General features: G+C 42.4%; 1 protein-coding gene across 19 annotated transcripts in view; it reads left to right on the top strand.

The window, feature by feature from the left end:
• ATP2B4 (ATPase plasma membrane Ca2+ transporting 4) overlaps positions 1–10,454 on the top strand; it is a 166,076-nt gene extending 155,622 nt beyond the window's left edge. For all 19 annotated transcript variants that reach the window (XM_083508791.1, XM_083508808.1, XM_083508797.1 and 16 more), the window contains one exon: positions 747–10,454. In XM_083508791.1, the coding sequence (XP_083364917.1) occupies positions 747–1,052 (306 nt within the window). In that variant the 3' untranslated portion in view covers positions 1,053–10,454. The remainder of the gene's footprint in view (positions 1–746) is intronic.
• The last annotated feature ends 2,957 nt before the right edge of the window (positions 10,455–13,411 follow it).

Here is a 13,411-nt window from a genome sequence, read left to right as displayed (position 1 = left end):
TAGGTCTGCAGTTAGTAATCACTGCCAACTGCAAAGCACACTGACTTGTAAGATGGTTCTGGAGCTCCTGCAGTTTAGCAGCCATCACCAGGTTAACTCTTGCATGCGCACTGGTACATTCATCGTTATCGGCATTCTGCTTGGATTTGCTGCAGTACACGGTCTTGATCAATTTTTTGGTGTTTGTTTGTGAGAGAGAGACACATTCAGCTAATTAATCTTTATAGGTTTGGAAATTTAAAAGTGACACCACCGCTTCCCTGCCTAATTTCACCTTGAAGCAAATCACACTTTGCAAGAGTACATGTCTTAACTTGCCACTTTGAGCTGTTTTATTGGGGGTATTTGTTGTTGTTGCTGCTGAACACATAGACACACATTTGAGAATGGTTGTGCTTTGAATGTCCATGCATTTCAAAGCTATTGTCTTAGAAATGTTACATGTCTTTTCTTGCAGCTCCTGAGGCATCCTCATAGTTGGTTGCCCCATCACACGCATAGTGCCTGACCTTTGACCCATGTGACCATTCTGGTTCTCCATAGGTCCTCTTTTTAAGATTGATTTTAGCTTTTTTTGTTGTTGAAAACTACTATTGTTGTTGTTGCTGCTGCCGCTGCTGTTCTTGTTTTTCATTATACCTGTTGAGTTCTTCTTCCCCCTGAAGTCCTGAAGAGCTCTCTCTGGCCACCGCTCACTTTTGTGTTTTTGCTTGTTTGTTTTACTCCCCAATCCCTCTTTGATACAGATCAAAGTGGTGAATGCGTTCCGTAGCTCCTTGTATGAAGGCCTCGAGAAACCCGAATCCAGAAGCTCCATTCATAACTTCATGACTCACCCAGAGTTCATCCTGGAGGAAGACGAGCCTCGGACCCCATTCCTTGATGGCACTGACGAAGACCCAGAAGCTGAAGAACTCAAACAGCAAAGTGAGGAGAGCCCAGGCGAGTCCTCACCCCTCAACAAAAATAACAATGCAGTGGACAGCGATACAGCTGAGGACACCATTCCGGAGCCAGAAAGCCCTTTACACAGCTTGGAAACATCAGTTTGACCTCTGAACTTTGATCCTCCTCTTTCTCCCCACCCTCCGCCCCCTCCATGCAACTTAGGCACCAACATCTGACCATACACTGCAGCCACTTCCTGTTAAGTGCTAATACATATATGCCTATTTCCTCCCTCTCTCCCTCCTCCACCCCCATTTATGATTATTTAGCCGCAGGAACCACAGTACCACATGGCTAGAGATTTGCTTCTCAACCATTGTTTTCTCAACCATTATTTGAGAGAGTTTCTCAGGAGAGAAACTGCCAGCTTTGATACGTCTTGTTCCTTCAAGTTGGGTTCTGTGTGTCTGTAACAGTCACTTTCCCTTGTTGAAGTTGCATGCATGAAGAAACAAGGTTCAGATTCTCTTAAAGCAGCTGTGTGTACAACATCAGATGGTGCAGTTGTGGGGATAGCTCTATTTTATGTGCAGAATCTGAATCTTAGATGCCTCCCTGTGCCCTTGGGGAGAAGGGATGGGCACTAAGAGGATGCCATTATTAGAGGGGGATCTGAATCAGGTATTGGACATGAAAGTGAACCCAGTCTTCCATTGGGGGGGGGGGAGGGGAGAGGGAATGGTACCTGATTTTTACCATTTTTCTGTTTGTGTATTCTCTCTCTCTCTCTCTCTGTTTCCATGGTGGTATCAATCACCAGAGATAAGAGTGACTTTTAAAGTCTTAAAAATATCTTCTAAACAATGTGGCTTGAAGAAGGCCAAGCAACAAGGAGTTATGAGAGCACTGTTTTCTCTGAGGGAATGAAACATGGCCTCTGGGGGAAATGAGTTGTATATGAATTAAGAGCAGATCACATAGGCACTCTGTGTTAGCTGAGGTGATTTCTGTTCAATTTGACTTTAGGGTTTTACTATTTTGACTCTCAGATTAATGAAGTCATTGGCCCTATAAGGTCAACATCCCAATTCCACGCCTGATAATAATAAATGATCCCAAATAACGTTGCATAAGTCCAGGCCATGGTCGCTGTATACTTTCAGAAGGCTTATTATGGGAAGAGGGGTAGCTCCTCAGACAGTGCAAAATGTAAAGAAGTTGGGCCGGGCCAGATCTAGTAATGAGCTATTACTACAGCTTCTCTTGCATTTTGTGTGCTGAAGAGTTAATAGTGTAACAGGAATGCAAAGGCCTTTGTGAAATTGCAAATGACTTGGTGCTATGGAGTTGGGCCTAGTTACATCACAAAGCACCTTCCTCAGTTATAATTTGAATGAGGCATAGCAATACGGCTTCTCCACATTTCTCATTAGGAGTGCCTTCCCTTTTCATTTCACTGAAACTGGCCTGCATCTTTTCCCCAAAATTGATGTTGCGGCTTAAGCTGCCTAAAAACAATAAAAAAATGCTGGAGAAGGTAAATCAGCTCTTGCATTGAATGAGGGGGCGTCATCCTCATCTTAGCACACATCTCCTAGTATTAAGATGCTAGTCGGGCGACAGCCTTGCAGTGCGTAGCCATATGGGGAACTTGCTGAAACTCTTCAGAGCATATCTCAGTGAGGGCCAGTTTGTACGAGAGAGAGTGTAAAGCATGGGTATCCACAGTTTTAAAAACCGAGGGCAAATCTTGGTGTGATGGGTCACCACAGAATGCTTAACCTGGGAAGTGCTGCCTGGAAGCAAAGAGAGAGCCTAGTTGCTTGTAGCTGTATCTCCTTTCTGGCCATCATCCCGACGTTCAAAAGTGTACAGCTTTCCTTTGGAAGAACGCACAGCAGAAACTCCTGTGCCTTGTCTAAGCACTGCCCAAAGCACCGCCTGCCACGTGGGGAGACGGTACTTTGCCAAGAGATAAGTGTTCCTTAAAGAAACAAGCAAAATGAAACTTAATTGAGTGTTTTGGTTTCATTTTTAAACTCAAAACCCCTTCGCCTTGCGGGTTGATTCCTGAATTCCATTGCAAGTTTGAGGTAGACCTGTGAAAACCCCTTCTCAGTAGATCTTCTGTTCCAATGCTGGTGTAAAGAGGACTTCAGTGCTAGGTGCAAGGAGCTGCTAATATCTCGGGGGGGTGGGGAGAAATAACCATCAGTGACCATCTTAATTGCAAATAAGGCACCATTCCATCCCCACAACCCTTGTTTTCCTTCCAGATAAATTCACTTCCATTCATCCGAACATCGGGAGGAATTTAAAGAGGGAAACTGCCATCTCTTGCTGCGTGACCTATCAAACAAGACTAAGAAAAACTTTTGTTTAGTTACGTTCTAAAGATTACATTGCTTCAAAGGTCATTTTTCTATTTTAAAAACTTGCAAAAAAAAAAAAGAAGTGGTGTTATGCGCTTGCATAAATATTTGTGGGAGGGGATACTGATAATTTTTTTGCTGTTGTTTCTTTAATATTTTTCCTTACCTCAAACATGTTTTGGAAGAAGAAAACGTGGCCCTCACAAAGTCACTCCCAGAGATCTGTAATTGACCGGTGTGGTGAGGGGGTCTGGCCTACATTTTAGTCCACTGTTTTTCTTTTTGTGTGTCTAGCTTCCTCGGGAGGGAGGGTGCAGGTGGGGAAATAATTATATAAATATTATGCAAAAAATATATAGTTTTCTTTAGATCAGAAACAGATATTTTTAAGTCAGCCATATGTATTTTGTTTAAAGGAAACAGAACTGCTGAGTTATGTCACTGCAGTGGAATGTAGTCACATGGCTGGCGGTTGGAATTTAGTGATGGGCCAGACTCCAGTCGGCTTCCTTTTCTCTGAACAGCCATCTTTGTACTTAAAAAAAAAAAATCAGTTGTGTTATACAGAAATGTTTTTTATATAAATTATGTTGATATGGCTGGTTGCTTAAAGTATAAGTGTTTATTGTGCATAACATTCTTAATGTAAAGTAGGTTGGGTTTTAGTTTTTTCTTTCTTTCCTATTTTAGTTTCATTGATATAACTGGCAGCAGTTGGCTGGCTTAAGTTATTCAGGAAATATTAAAAAAAAACAACACATGTGGCCGAGAAAGAGTGCTGAAGATATGAGGCACGAGCCCCAATCCACAGTCATGTAGGAATACACACACACACACACACACACACACACACACACACCCCAAAATGAATGGCCAGCATTTTGGGCTTCCACGGCATGGATCACCTGTTTGGGGGATGGAGGGGCAAGGGAGACCTCAGTTAAGTCGCCACTACCACCATCTCCCCAAAGAGGTGAACAGCACTGCCAAAGGTTGACTGCACCAGCCACGTCTTAGCGGAAAGATAAGTAAAACCAGTTCAACAAAGATCAGCACCTGGTGCAGGGCTGCTGTTGTTTTAAGTCCACAAGGCATCCTTTTATGTGCATTTAGATAGCATCCATGTAAGGCAATCCACGCAGCGAAGCCTAGTTCTGTGTATGATCTGCCTTTCGGGGATGGGGATAGATTGCAATTTCTCTGAAACATACCATGAAGGGCGGGAAGATATTTGCTGCCATTTGAGTGATCCTTGGGGGGTGGGGATAATTCAAGGTTGTGCCATGCCAGACAGGAAATGAGGTAATATCCTGTGATGTGTGTTACTTTGCCTTGGAATGCTGTGTTGTTGTTGTTTTATAAGAGAGAGAAAAGAAACCCTGGACATAATTTTGCATCCAGTTCTTAATCGTAGGAATTTATTCTCTTTTTGTTAAATAAATTGGCAGATTGGTACCAAAGACATTACATCACTTCCTGTGTGCAATGAAGACTATCCATTTTTAGGAGTTAGAATTATGTAATTGGTTATTTTTATTGAGTCGCACAGGGATCTGACTTAATTTTTTTCAAAAGTTTTGTGCAATAAGTTTTAAGATAATATTATTTTGAAACACAAAAAGACAACTACAGAAGGAAAACAAATCTAATTGTAATTTTAGCCATGGGCAGTCATGAGCAGACATCAGTCTTGCTTAAGGGCAAATTTTGAATTACTACTAGAATTCTCTGCCTGTGTTTTCACTTGCCTCTTCTCTTCGAAATCAACACAAGGCTCTATCGTGATGGAGCTGAAGTTCACTGAAGACTCCTAATGCCTTTAATTTTAAATGGCCCACATCCCAAGATCCCCTTCATCCACCGAGAGGATCTGTGTCCGCTTTACAGCATCTCCCCCTCTCCATCCCCGTCTACTCTTCCTTTTGGTTGAGGTTAAGACAAATGCTTGGGTGCAAGCTGATCGCAGCCACAGTTTTAAAGAGGAGCAGGGAGGTCTTGGAAGCCTAATGCCAACCATCATCTTCTCTTCACACCTGCTCGAGAGGTCACCGGTCAAGGTTAACTCTGGACAAGGGCTCTTCTTCCTCAGCAGAGCACCTTGATGAGAGAAGGACAAGCTGCCTGCACCACTGAGGAGAGAATATGGCTATGACGAGAACTCTCTCTCTTTGTCTTGTCCACTCTGCCTTTAGAACACCTTCAATCGTATATTGGAAGCAATGTAGCTTCCATGTCGGTCCTTCTCACACTCTCTGCGGTCATGGTAATAACCCTACTAACCAAAAGGGGCAAAATCTGCGAATTCATGTGCCCTTTGATGAACCCATGGCTAAGACTACTTGTTTGTTTTTTTCTGCCCATGAATAAATATATATACAGTATTGGAATAGATATTTGTGTATATATTTATTTGAATGAAAAGGCTTTTCTAAAGAAGCATGCAGATTAGAATTTATGTTTTTCCCCCCTTTTTTCCAGTAACTAGTATAATAAGCACTGGTATTTTTGTATAAAAAAAGAAAAAAAGACAAAACAAAAGACTGAATATTATGTGGTATGCATGACATAAACAAATGGTGGTTTCAAAGCAATATGTACCCTGATGTGTTTGCCATATTCTAGAGTCCAGCTTAAAGTGCACCTGATCTGTAATTGCATTTTGATATTATTTAATCTCTATGTACAATGTTTTGCATGTATTTATATGGTTCTTGGGAAGAATTTTTTGTTTTGTTTGGGGGGAGGGGTAAGGAGGGAGGGATTGGAATGATTGACAATGAGCTTCTTCCAGAACATTTGAAACTCCAAGCAGAGGTAATGCTGATTGGAACCACGATGGGGAAATCAAGCCAATTTTTTTTTTTAAGGTGCAACAGGCGGGGAAAGGGATAAAAGTTTTGAACTAATAAAGCATTTTTTGCTGTTGAGCAAAAACAGTGCGTGAGTGCGTTGAGAGAATAAACTGTGCCCACTTGTAACCGTGATGTCTTCAATATATGTCCCACCAGTTTTTGAAGTCACTGATCATCTACTGAAGCTGAGATGAAGGAGAACCTGAAGGAATGCAAAAGTTTGGCTTGGAACAAAACTGTAGTGTGAAAACAGTTTTTAAAAAATATATATAACTAAAATTGATGTGACGTTTTCAATATCCAGTGTGCACAGCTGCACAAAACCTCTGCCACTTCTGTCACCTCTCTGCAAGGTCCAGAAAGAGCCATCAAATACTAGCCAATGCAGCATGCCAGCACAGAGAGAAATCCAAATGGTAATTTATTTCAACAGGCGAAAGGCAGCATGCAGTGTTTTGCAAATGGTGGATTTTTAATCACAAGCCCACAAAGGTGGAGAAACAACATGGATAATAAATGTTCTTAACACAAGGCAGCAACTTCCTCCAGTTACAGCAGTTAAGATCTGTAAACAAATAATAAATCAATGTTATTTCTAGCATTTCTGATCCTTTCTAAGAAAGTACCACAGGAGCAAAAATACAATGCTCCATTTCAGTAGGTTTGTTGAGTGTAAGATGAAAAGATCTGTTCATATATTACACTTGTGGTTTGAGCGCTTTGAAAGCATGTTCTTGAATCAGGCATTGAATGAGCTAGATACATGCACTTATCACACCCTATGTTTCATCATAAAAAACCTGGCAAAAAGTGTTCTGATCATTCTCCTTGAGCCACAATACGTTTTCATGATGCACATATGGTGAAATAAATGGATGTCCTTCAACTTCCATGGGGTACCTGCTAAAAGTGGGGGGGTCTAAAACAATCCGCACCATTCAGCAAAATGAGATGCAAAATGTCTTCAGTCTATGCAGGGTATTGTGCTCCACCACATTTTTTTAATAGGAAGAATAAAAAATCTCTATTACAGCAAACGTTTGCAACTTTAACATCTTGCTTTTCTTCCCTCCTCTCTATTCTATACATGACAGCTGAGTAGTAACTCCCATTCTGCCATTAAATTCATTGGGACTTGCTTCCAGCTAAGTGATTATGGGATTGCAGCTGTACTCCCCTTCAGTGTAAGTAGGATTACTTCATAGTGCAGTGCAATGGTTCAACAATGCAGCTAATCCTTATAGGATAGTAGCAAAAGAAGCCCCCACATTTCCAAACCTAACTAGTGAGACGGGATATAAATGTTTTAAGAATCCAGTCTGTACCCTGCTCATGCGGGAAGAGGGTTAAGCAGCAGTGAATTCTGCATCTTGGAGAATTGTGCACCGAAAGGGCAAGATTCAGTGGATCAGGCAAGCTAGAAAACTGGTCCGTTTCACTTAATTTGTATTTTATGATCAAACATTTTTCATCCCAAAAATATTGTTGGAAGCAAATCCCCCAGCTTATTCCAAAACACATTTCTTAAGTCGACATTCTGTGTAGATAACGGAGGGGGCTTTGATCAAAAGCTCTCCATTTGGATAAGGAACAACTGCAAAAAGTTAGTTTTGTTTCTAACAGTGACCTAGAAGTGAAAGTTGAACAGGTGTTTCTCCTTTAATTGCCTTACCGCGACAAGAGGCAGCACCTGCTCAAATTCAGTTTCTTGAATGAGGGAACTGAAGCCTTGCTCCTATATTAAGTCTGGGAAATTATAATAACCCTGCTACTTTCCTATTCGTTGGTGGTTCCTGCTTACCAAGCGCCATTCTTCAAGTTTCTCAGCAGTGTGATTTAAATGAGACTCTGGATTTGTGAGAAAAGCCCTTGCCTATGCAGGGCTTCGCATAGCTTGCTGGCCTATTGAAAGCAGTTCTCTGCTAGGGTGGTCAATTGTGGAAACAAGGCCAGTCTCCTGCACCTTTTAGAGCAGGAATGTCATCAGGTGCTGTTTGCATGATAAGTTACACCTGATGAGCTTAGCTCTTCAACACCACTATTAAAGATGAGGGAGCCTGGCTCTCTTTTTGGATTTAGCCACTGGATTCTCAGCCCATGCAACGGATTCAGCAAGGGTAGCATTTACACAACAACACAGACTGCTGGCATGCACAGGTAGGCTCATGGTTTTAAATGTGCTGAGCACCATAGAATCCTGCCCGGGGTTGTTTTGCTTTTGTGCACACAGTCTCATTTAAATCAGGCCAGGATAATGCTAAAACGAATGGTCAAGTAATGCTAATGGAGAAGTTTGCTGTTTTGGAGAGCAGGGAAATGTGTTAGTGTAATCTCAGGCTGGGGAGAGAAGCAAGCAGGCCTGTGAATCTCCAAAGGGCCATGGTTTTCTTTGTATGTAATTCTTTGTAATAATATCCCTTTGTGATTAAAAACCTGAGCCAAATAAGTACTTGGCAGAGAGCAGGATGATTGCAGGGTCACAGCAAGGTCATCGTTGCTTCCCAAATTGCAAGTGAGATACAGATGTTATAGCTGAGCAGTTTCCTATTATGGTTGTTTTTCCTATGCTGCCATACAATGATGCCAAATTACTTGTGGTTGTTGGACTTTCCTTTAAAAGAGCAGATCAATTATTTACCTGGTCATTGTCTGAATTCTGTGGCCTGTGTGGTTCTTGTTAGCGTGTGACCTGTGCTCCTTTTGTGCCATAACCTGGTAGATGTGAAAGCTGCCATTTTTGTGCCTTTCAACCAGCCCACCACTGCCCACGCTCCCTGTTCCATCATCTGCCGATGATTTGCAGCTGCTGTTTCTTGACAAATGAGTGATAGAGGAACTTTTGGAGATTTCAGGTTACAGTCACTCCCAAGTAATACTTCATTGGCAATCCTGGGACCAAGATCTATTAGAGACCAAAAAGGAAGCCCTGTTCAGGCATTCAGTTTATTATGCACATGAGTCTTAATGCTGCCTCTCCGTCATGTCACTGTTTCCATGCATGCTTCTTTCCATGAGCTGAAGAGCAAACGCATGCAGCGGGGAGTCTCCTGCATTTGTGAAGCTTCTGCATGTGATGTAGGACCCTGAACAATCATGCACACAGGGTGGTCTTCACTGCAGAAATTCACTTTCCAACCTTTTCAGCATTCTTGGGAATGGTGACATGACTGCAGGAGCAGGGTTGGCCAGCAGGTCCCTGCCTTTTTCACACAAGATGAGACTAAACAAGGCTGCAGTAAAGGCCACAGCATCAATAGTTGGGTATATGCTATGGGCTTCATCAAACATTAGCAAGTACAGTGCAAGTTACAGATACATGTGTCCCTGCTAGTGTTGCAGCATAGGTGTGCATTATAGGTATAACAGCTAGAGGACTCAATGGCTCGTGTTTTCTCAAACAGCCAATCGATGACAGCCTGAAATTAGATGAAAATTTCAGATGGACAAAGCCATCAAGCTGGAATTCTTGGCAGACTATCCATCTTAATGGGGTCAGCCCGGAAGTTCCTTTTGGTGGTTACACAGCAGCCTGCATAAAGGGGACTTTGGATTATTTCTAGAAACTCAAATATTACAAGTTTTGATGGAATAAATCTCATGTTAGTTGAAGTGCACAGGTTTGTGAGGAATAGCCATAAGAGAACCAGAAGAGTGAAAGTGAATATAAGAGTCCCCAGTCTGAGCAGAAAAGTAGCTGGGCTTTTGGGGGGGGGGTCCAGATCAGTTGCAAAGTAAACCTCTGGCACCCATGAGCAGGCAGGCAGTACATCCAGCTCAATGTTTCACAGTGAATCCCCAGTGCAAGTTGCAGCTGCTGCCTTTTGTGTCGCCAGTTTGCGTGAAGTCAATGTTGCTTCCCTTGGCCTTAAATCCTATCATTCATTTTGGCCACAATACTTTTTTGTCTGAGCAGGTGTGTCCTTTCAAAAAACAGTCTAAAATCTTTAGGGAGGCTAGTTTGTTGGCTGTTTTTGGGCCTTGCCCACTTTCTGAACAAGTCTGTTGGCTTCATGATTTCTAGAAAACTGGATTGGGATTGTTTACTCAGGCTATTTGCTGCTTGTAAACAGAGAAATTGGACCCAGCAGATCACTGCCTCAATCTATTGGCAAAAAGAAAAAGGAGAAATACAGTAAAACAATTAAAAAGCGTAAACCAAGCAAAGCCTCAATAGATATCAGTGCCGAATATTTACTGCCTCTTGTCTTCTGTGTCTGTCGCCGTCATGTGGTCCTCCACAGTCCGTCGCTGACAAATCCAGCCTGCGTGTGAGAGGCCATCCGTTGTCCATGGGCAAGCATTTTTTAAAAATTAATTGTAAATAAAAAGAATAAAAAATGTGGCCCATTTCTTCTGCTTCTTGGTATGTTTTGCGTCTCCAGCTGTGTCAAGTTGTGAGCTTTCAGGGGAGGGTGGAAAGGAGTAAAAATGAAGAGATTGTTCACATGTGGTTAGTTTCTGGCCTTGAATCTTGCAGTCCCAAAGAACTGAACCATGTTTGGGCAGCCTGAGGCCTTGCTTGTGGGCTCTTAAATAGTGTCCCACTTGTGCCCCCTCTTAACTCACCCAATGGTGTTGGTGCATTTGCAGATGTGAACACATCCAACTGTTTGGACTAACATAGGAAATTGTCTGGCTAAATGGCAGCGGAGCCACTCCACTATGTAGTAGATTGCTTGAGATGTTCTGCTCATTTGACCTCATACAACTAATGCTGCAGCCAAAAACTTGGTAGTATGGTAGAGTAGGGGTGGGAGAGGTAATGCTTGCAGAATAGCCAGATGAGAAATCTAGGTAGCCTGATGGGTAATACAATTAAGTGAATAGGGAATGCATGAGTTCCTTTAAATATCCACAAGTAAAAGGGTTAAAGTTATGTGGCACCATCCCAGAGTTGTCCATTGAACCTAATTGTACTTCCTCCAAGGTAAGTGTGCTTAAGTTTGCTGCCTTGCTTTCTTTTAAAGAAAGCTTACACCTTCTGGGGAAAGGGCTGGACCATCCCCAAGGATTCAAGAGCCCCACAGGCGCACTGCACTATCATTACAATCCTAGTTTTGTCTTCCTGGAGCAATGGTGGCCAGCTGTCATGGACTGGTTGGACGTGGAGGAATGGTAGGAGAAGCCATCTGGAGAATCGCCAAGGGAAGAAGACTCAGAACCCAGGGACATAAAACTAGCCCCCATTTGAGGTCTTGGACTTGCCACTGAAATTTTCCACAGTGCCCATAATGTGTCAGCGCTGGGTCATTGTGAGAATTTACACTGGCCACTCCATCAGAGCACTTGCTGCTGCAAGGATCATGGGAAGACATTTTGCCAAGGACCCCTTCAAACCTTGAATTGGCCTTGCCTGCTAATAGGAGGGAGGAAACACGAGATCATGAAGGACACGTTGGACCAATATTTATCCTCCTAAAAGACAAGTGTTCATTTCCTGACTGGGCTTATCAGTGAAGCATTCAAGGTCAGGTGCTAGATAGTCTCAAAACCTAGTAATTATTTGGCCTCTTTTAATCCAATCATAGATGTAGAAGACCCAGTCTAATGCTGCCTGTTTGGAGCCTCCCCTTTTGAGGTAGGACAATCACATGTTCCCTTTACTTCAAGCAGCTCTGGCATGCATCATATGCCCAAGGCATGTTCCATCAGCCTACTGTGCTAATAGCAATTATTTGCAATCACAGTAAGGGATGGTGACTTTTATCTGCCTGGATAAATTGCAGTGATCATATTGCCTAGTGCAGCTTTTGCCAAGCTGGTGCACTGCAGAGGCTTTGAACTATAACTTCCATCAGTCCCAGATAGCATGTTGACATGGGGCTGATGGGAGCTAGTCCAGAATCTGGAGGGCACCAGGTTAGCTGAAGCGCAAGCAGCACTTATTTATGAACATGATCCAACCCAAATTAAGATGGATTTTAACAGGAGAGTAAAATTGGGATTGCCATACATCCGGAATTTCCAGGACATAACTGGAATACTGCAGTCAGAAGCAGTGTCCGGGCAGAAATCGGATTTCAGGGAAATCCAGCCATACCCCCCCCCCCATGTCAGCAGTGTTTTGACAAAAAAGCTCAACTTTTGTGTCCGGATTTTCTCTTTTTGCAATATGGCAACCCTAGTAAAATGTGTGCCAAGTGTTTTCTTTAGACTGGATTGTGTCTGTGAATTGCAAGAGACATTTCTGTATCCAGGAGAAATATTCTTATCTGCTCCCCCCTCCATTGATCTTTATAGGACACAGCTTGGGAGCACAGGAAGTAGTCTTAGAGAAAGGAAATAACAACAAAAAAGCCAGCTATGCATTCTACACTGGCTCTGGGTTGGTCTGCTGCTAGTCTTGCAGAGTTTCTCCAGGGCAACAACATGAGCTAAGTTGGAAGCCATGAAAAAGCATTTCCAGAGTCCAAATGTAACGCAATCTAGATGTTTTCAAGCTGTTGGGTGTTCAAATGAAGCGAAATGGCATAGCAGGTCAAAACCATTTTCACTGGTGGCGTTATGAACACCTTTCCACTCTGTTACAAGACTAATCTACATGTAAATGACTCTTAACAAGTACATCACATGCTGGACACTAATTTTAAATTTGAGGGCACAACTCAAAAGGTGAGTTTACATTGCATTCTGTTTGATGCAAGATTTCATTCCCCTGTAAACAAACCCAGATGGTATGAACCTAATCCAGTTATTTTCTGCTTCCAAATAAGTCACTTTAAGACTGCAGGCAGACTTAAATTAGTGTTTCCGATGGGGGATTTCTCTCCCAAGAAAATACTAGTTTAAAGGGGATTTTCCTCGGGATCACAGGAAAGGATTAAAGTATCCCTCTGCCTGCTGTAAGCCCAATAATTATTAGCATTCCCCCCCCCCCCGATAAACAAATGCAATTTGCATACAAAGCCATAGATGCTATAACAAAATGCCACATCTGCAAAAATGTGTTGTCACCTTATACTATTCCCATTTACATGGAGATTTGCCTGAGCATCAGTGGTCTCTCTCCTTGAGCTGGCTTTCAGATGATAGATCAGTGGTGCCGTGCATTCTTTATCTTTACTTTTAACATTAAATAGACATTTAATTTAACTTGTTAATTCCAAGCATCCTGGGGGACATACTATTCTTAATGCCCAGAGTTCTAAGGAGAATCCTATTTATAGAAATAGTAATTTATTATGACTCTGCATCCTACATAATTATTTGGCAGCTTGGACCAGCTTGAGAACCTTTGCCCTGCTCTATCTTGCCTAAGCACATATACCTAAAATAATTTTTAAGTATTACCCTCCATTT

This window comes from Podarcis liolepis (genome assembly GCF_965112155.1).
Source record: "Podarcis liolepis genome assembly, chromosome: 6".
Taxonomy (NCBI): Eukaryota; Metazoa; Chordata; class Lepidosauria; order Squamata; family Lacertidae; genus Podarcis; species Podarcis liolepis.
Note: the sequence above shows the minus strand (reverse complement) of the source record. Positions and strands in the feature narration are given on the sequence as shown.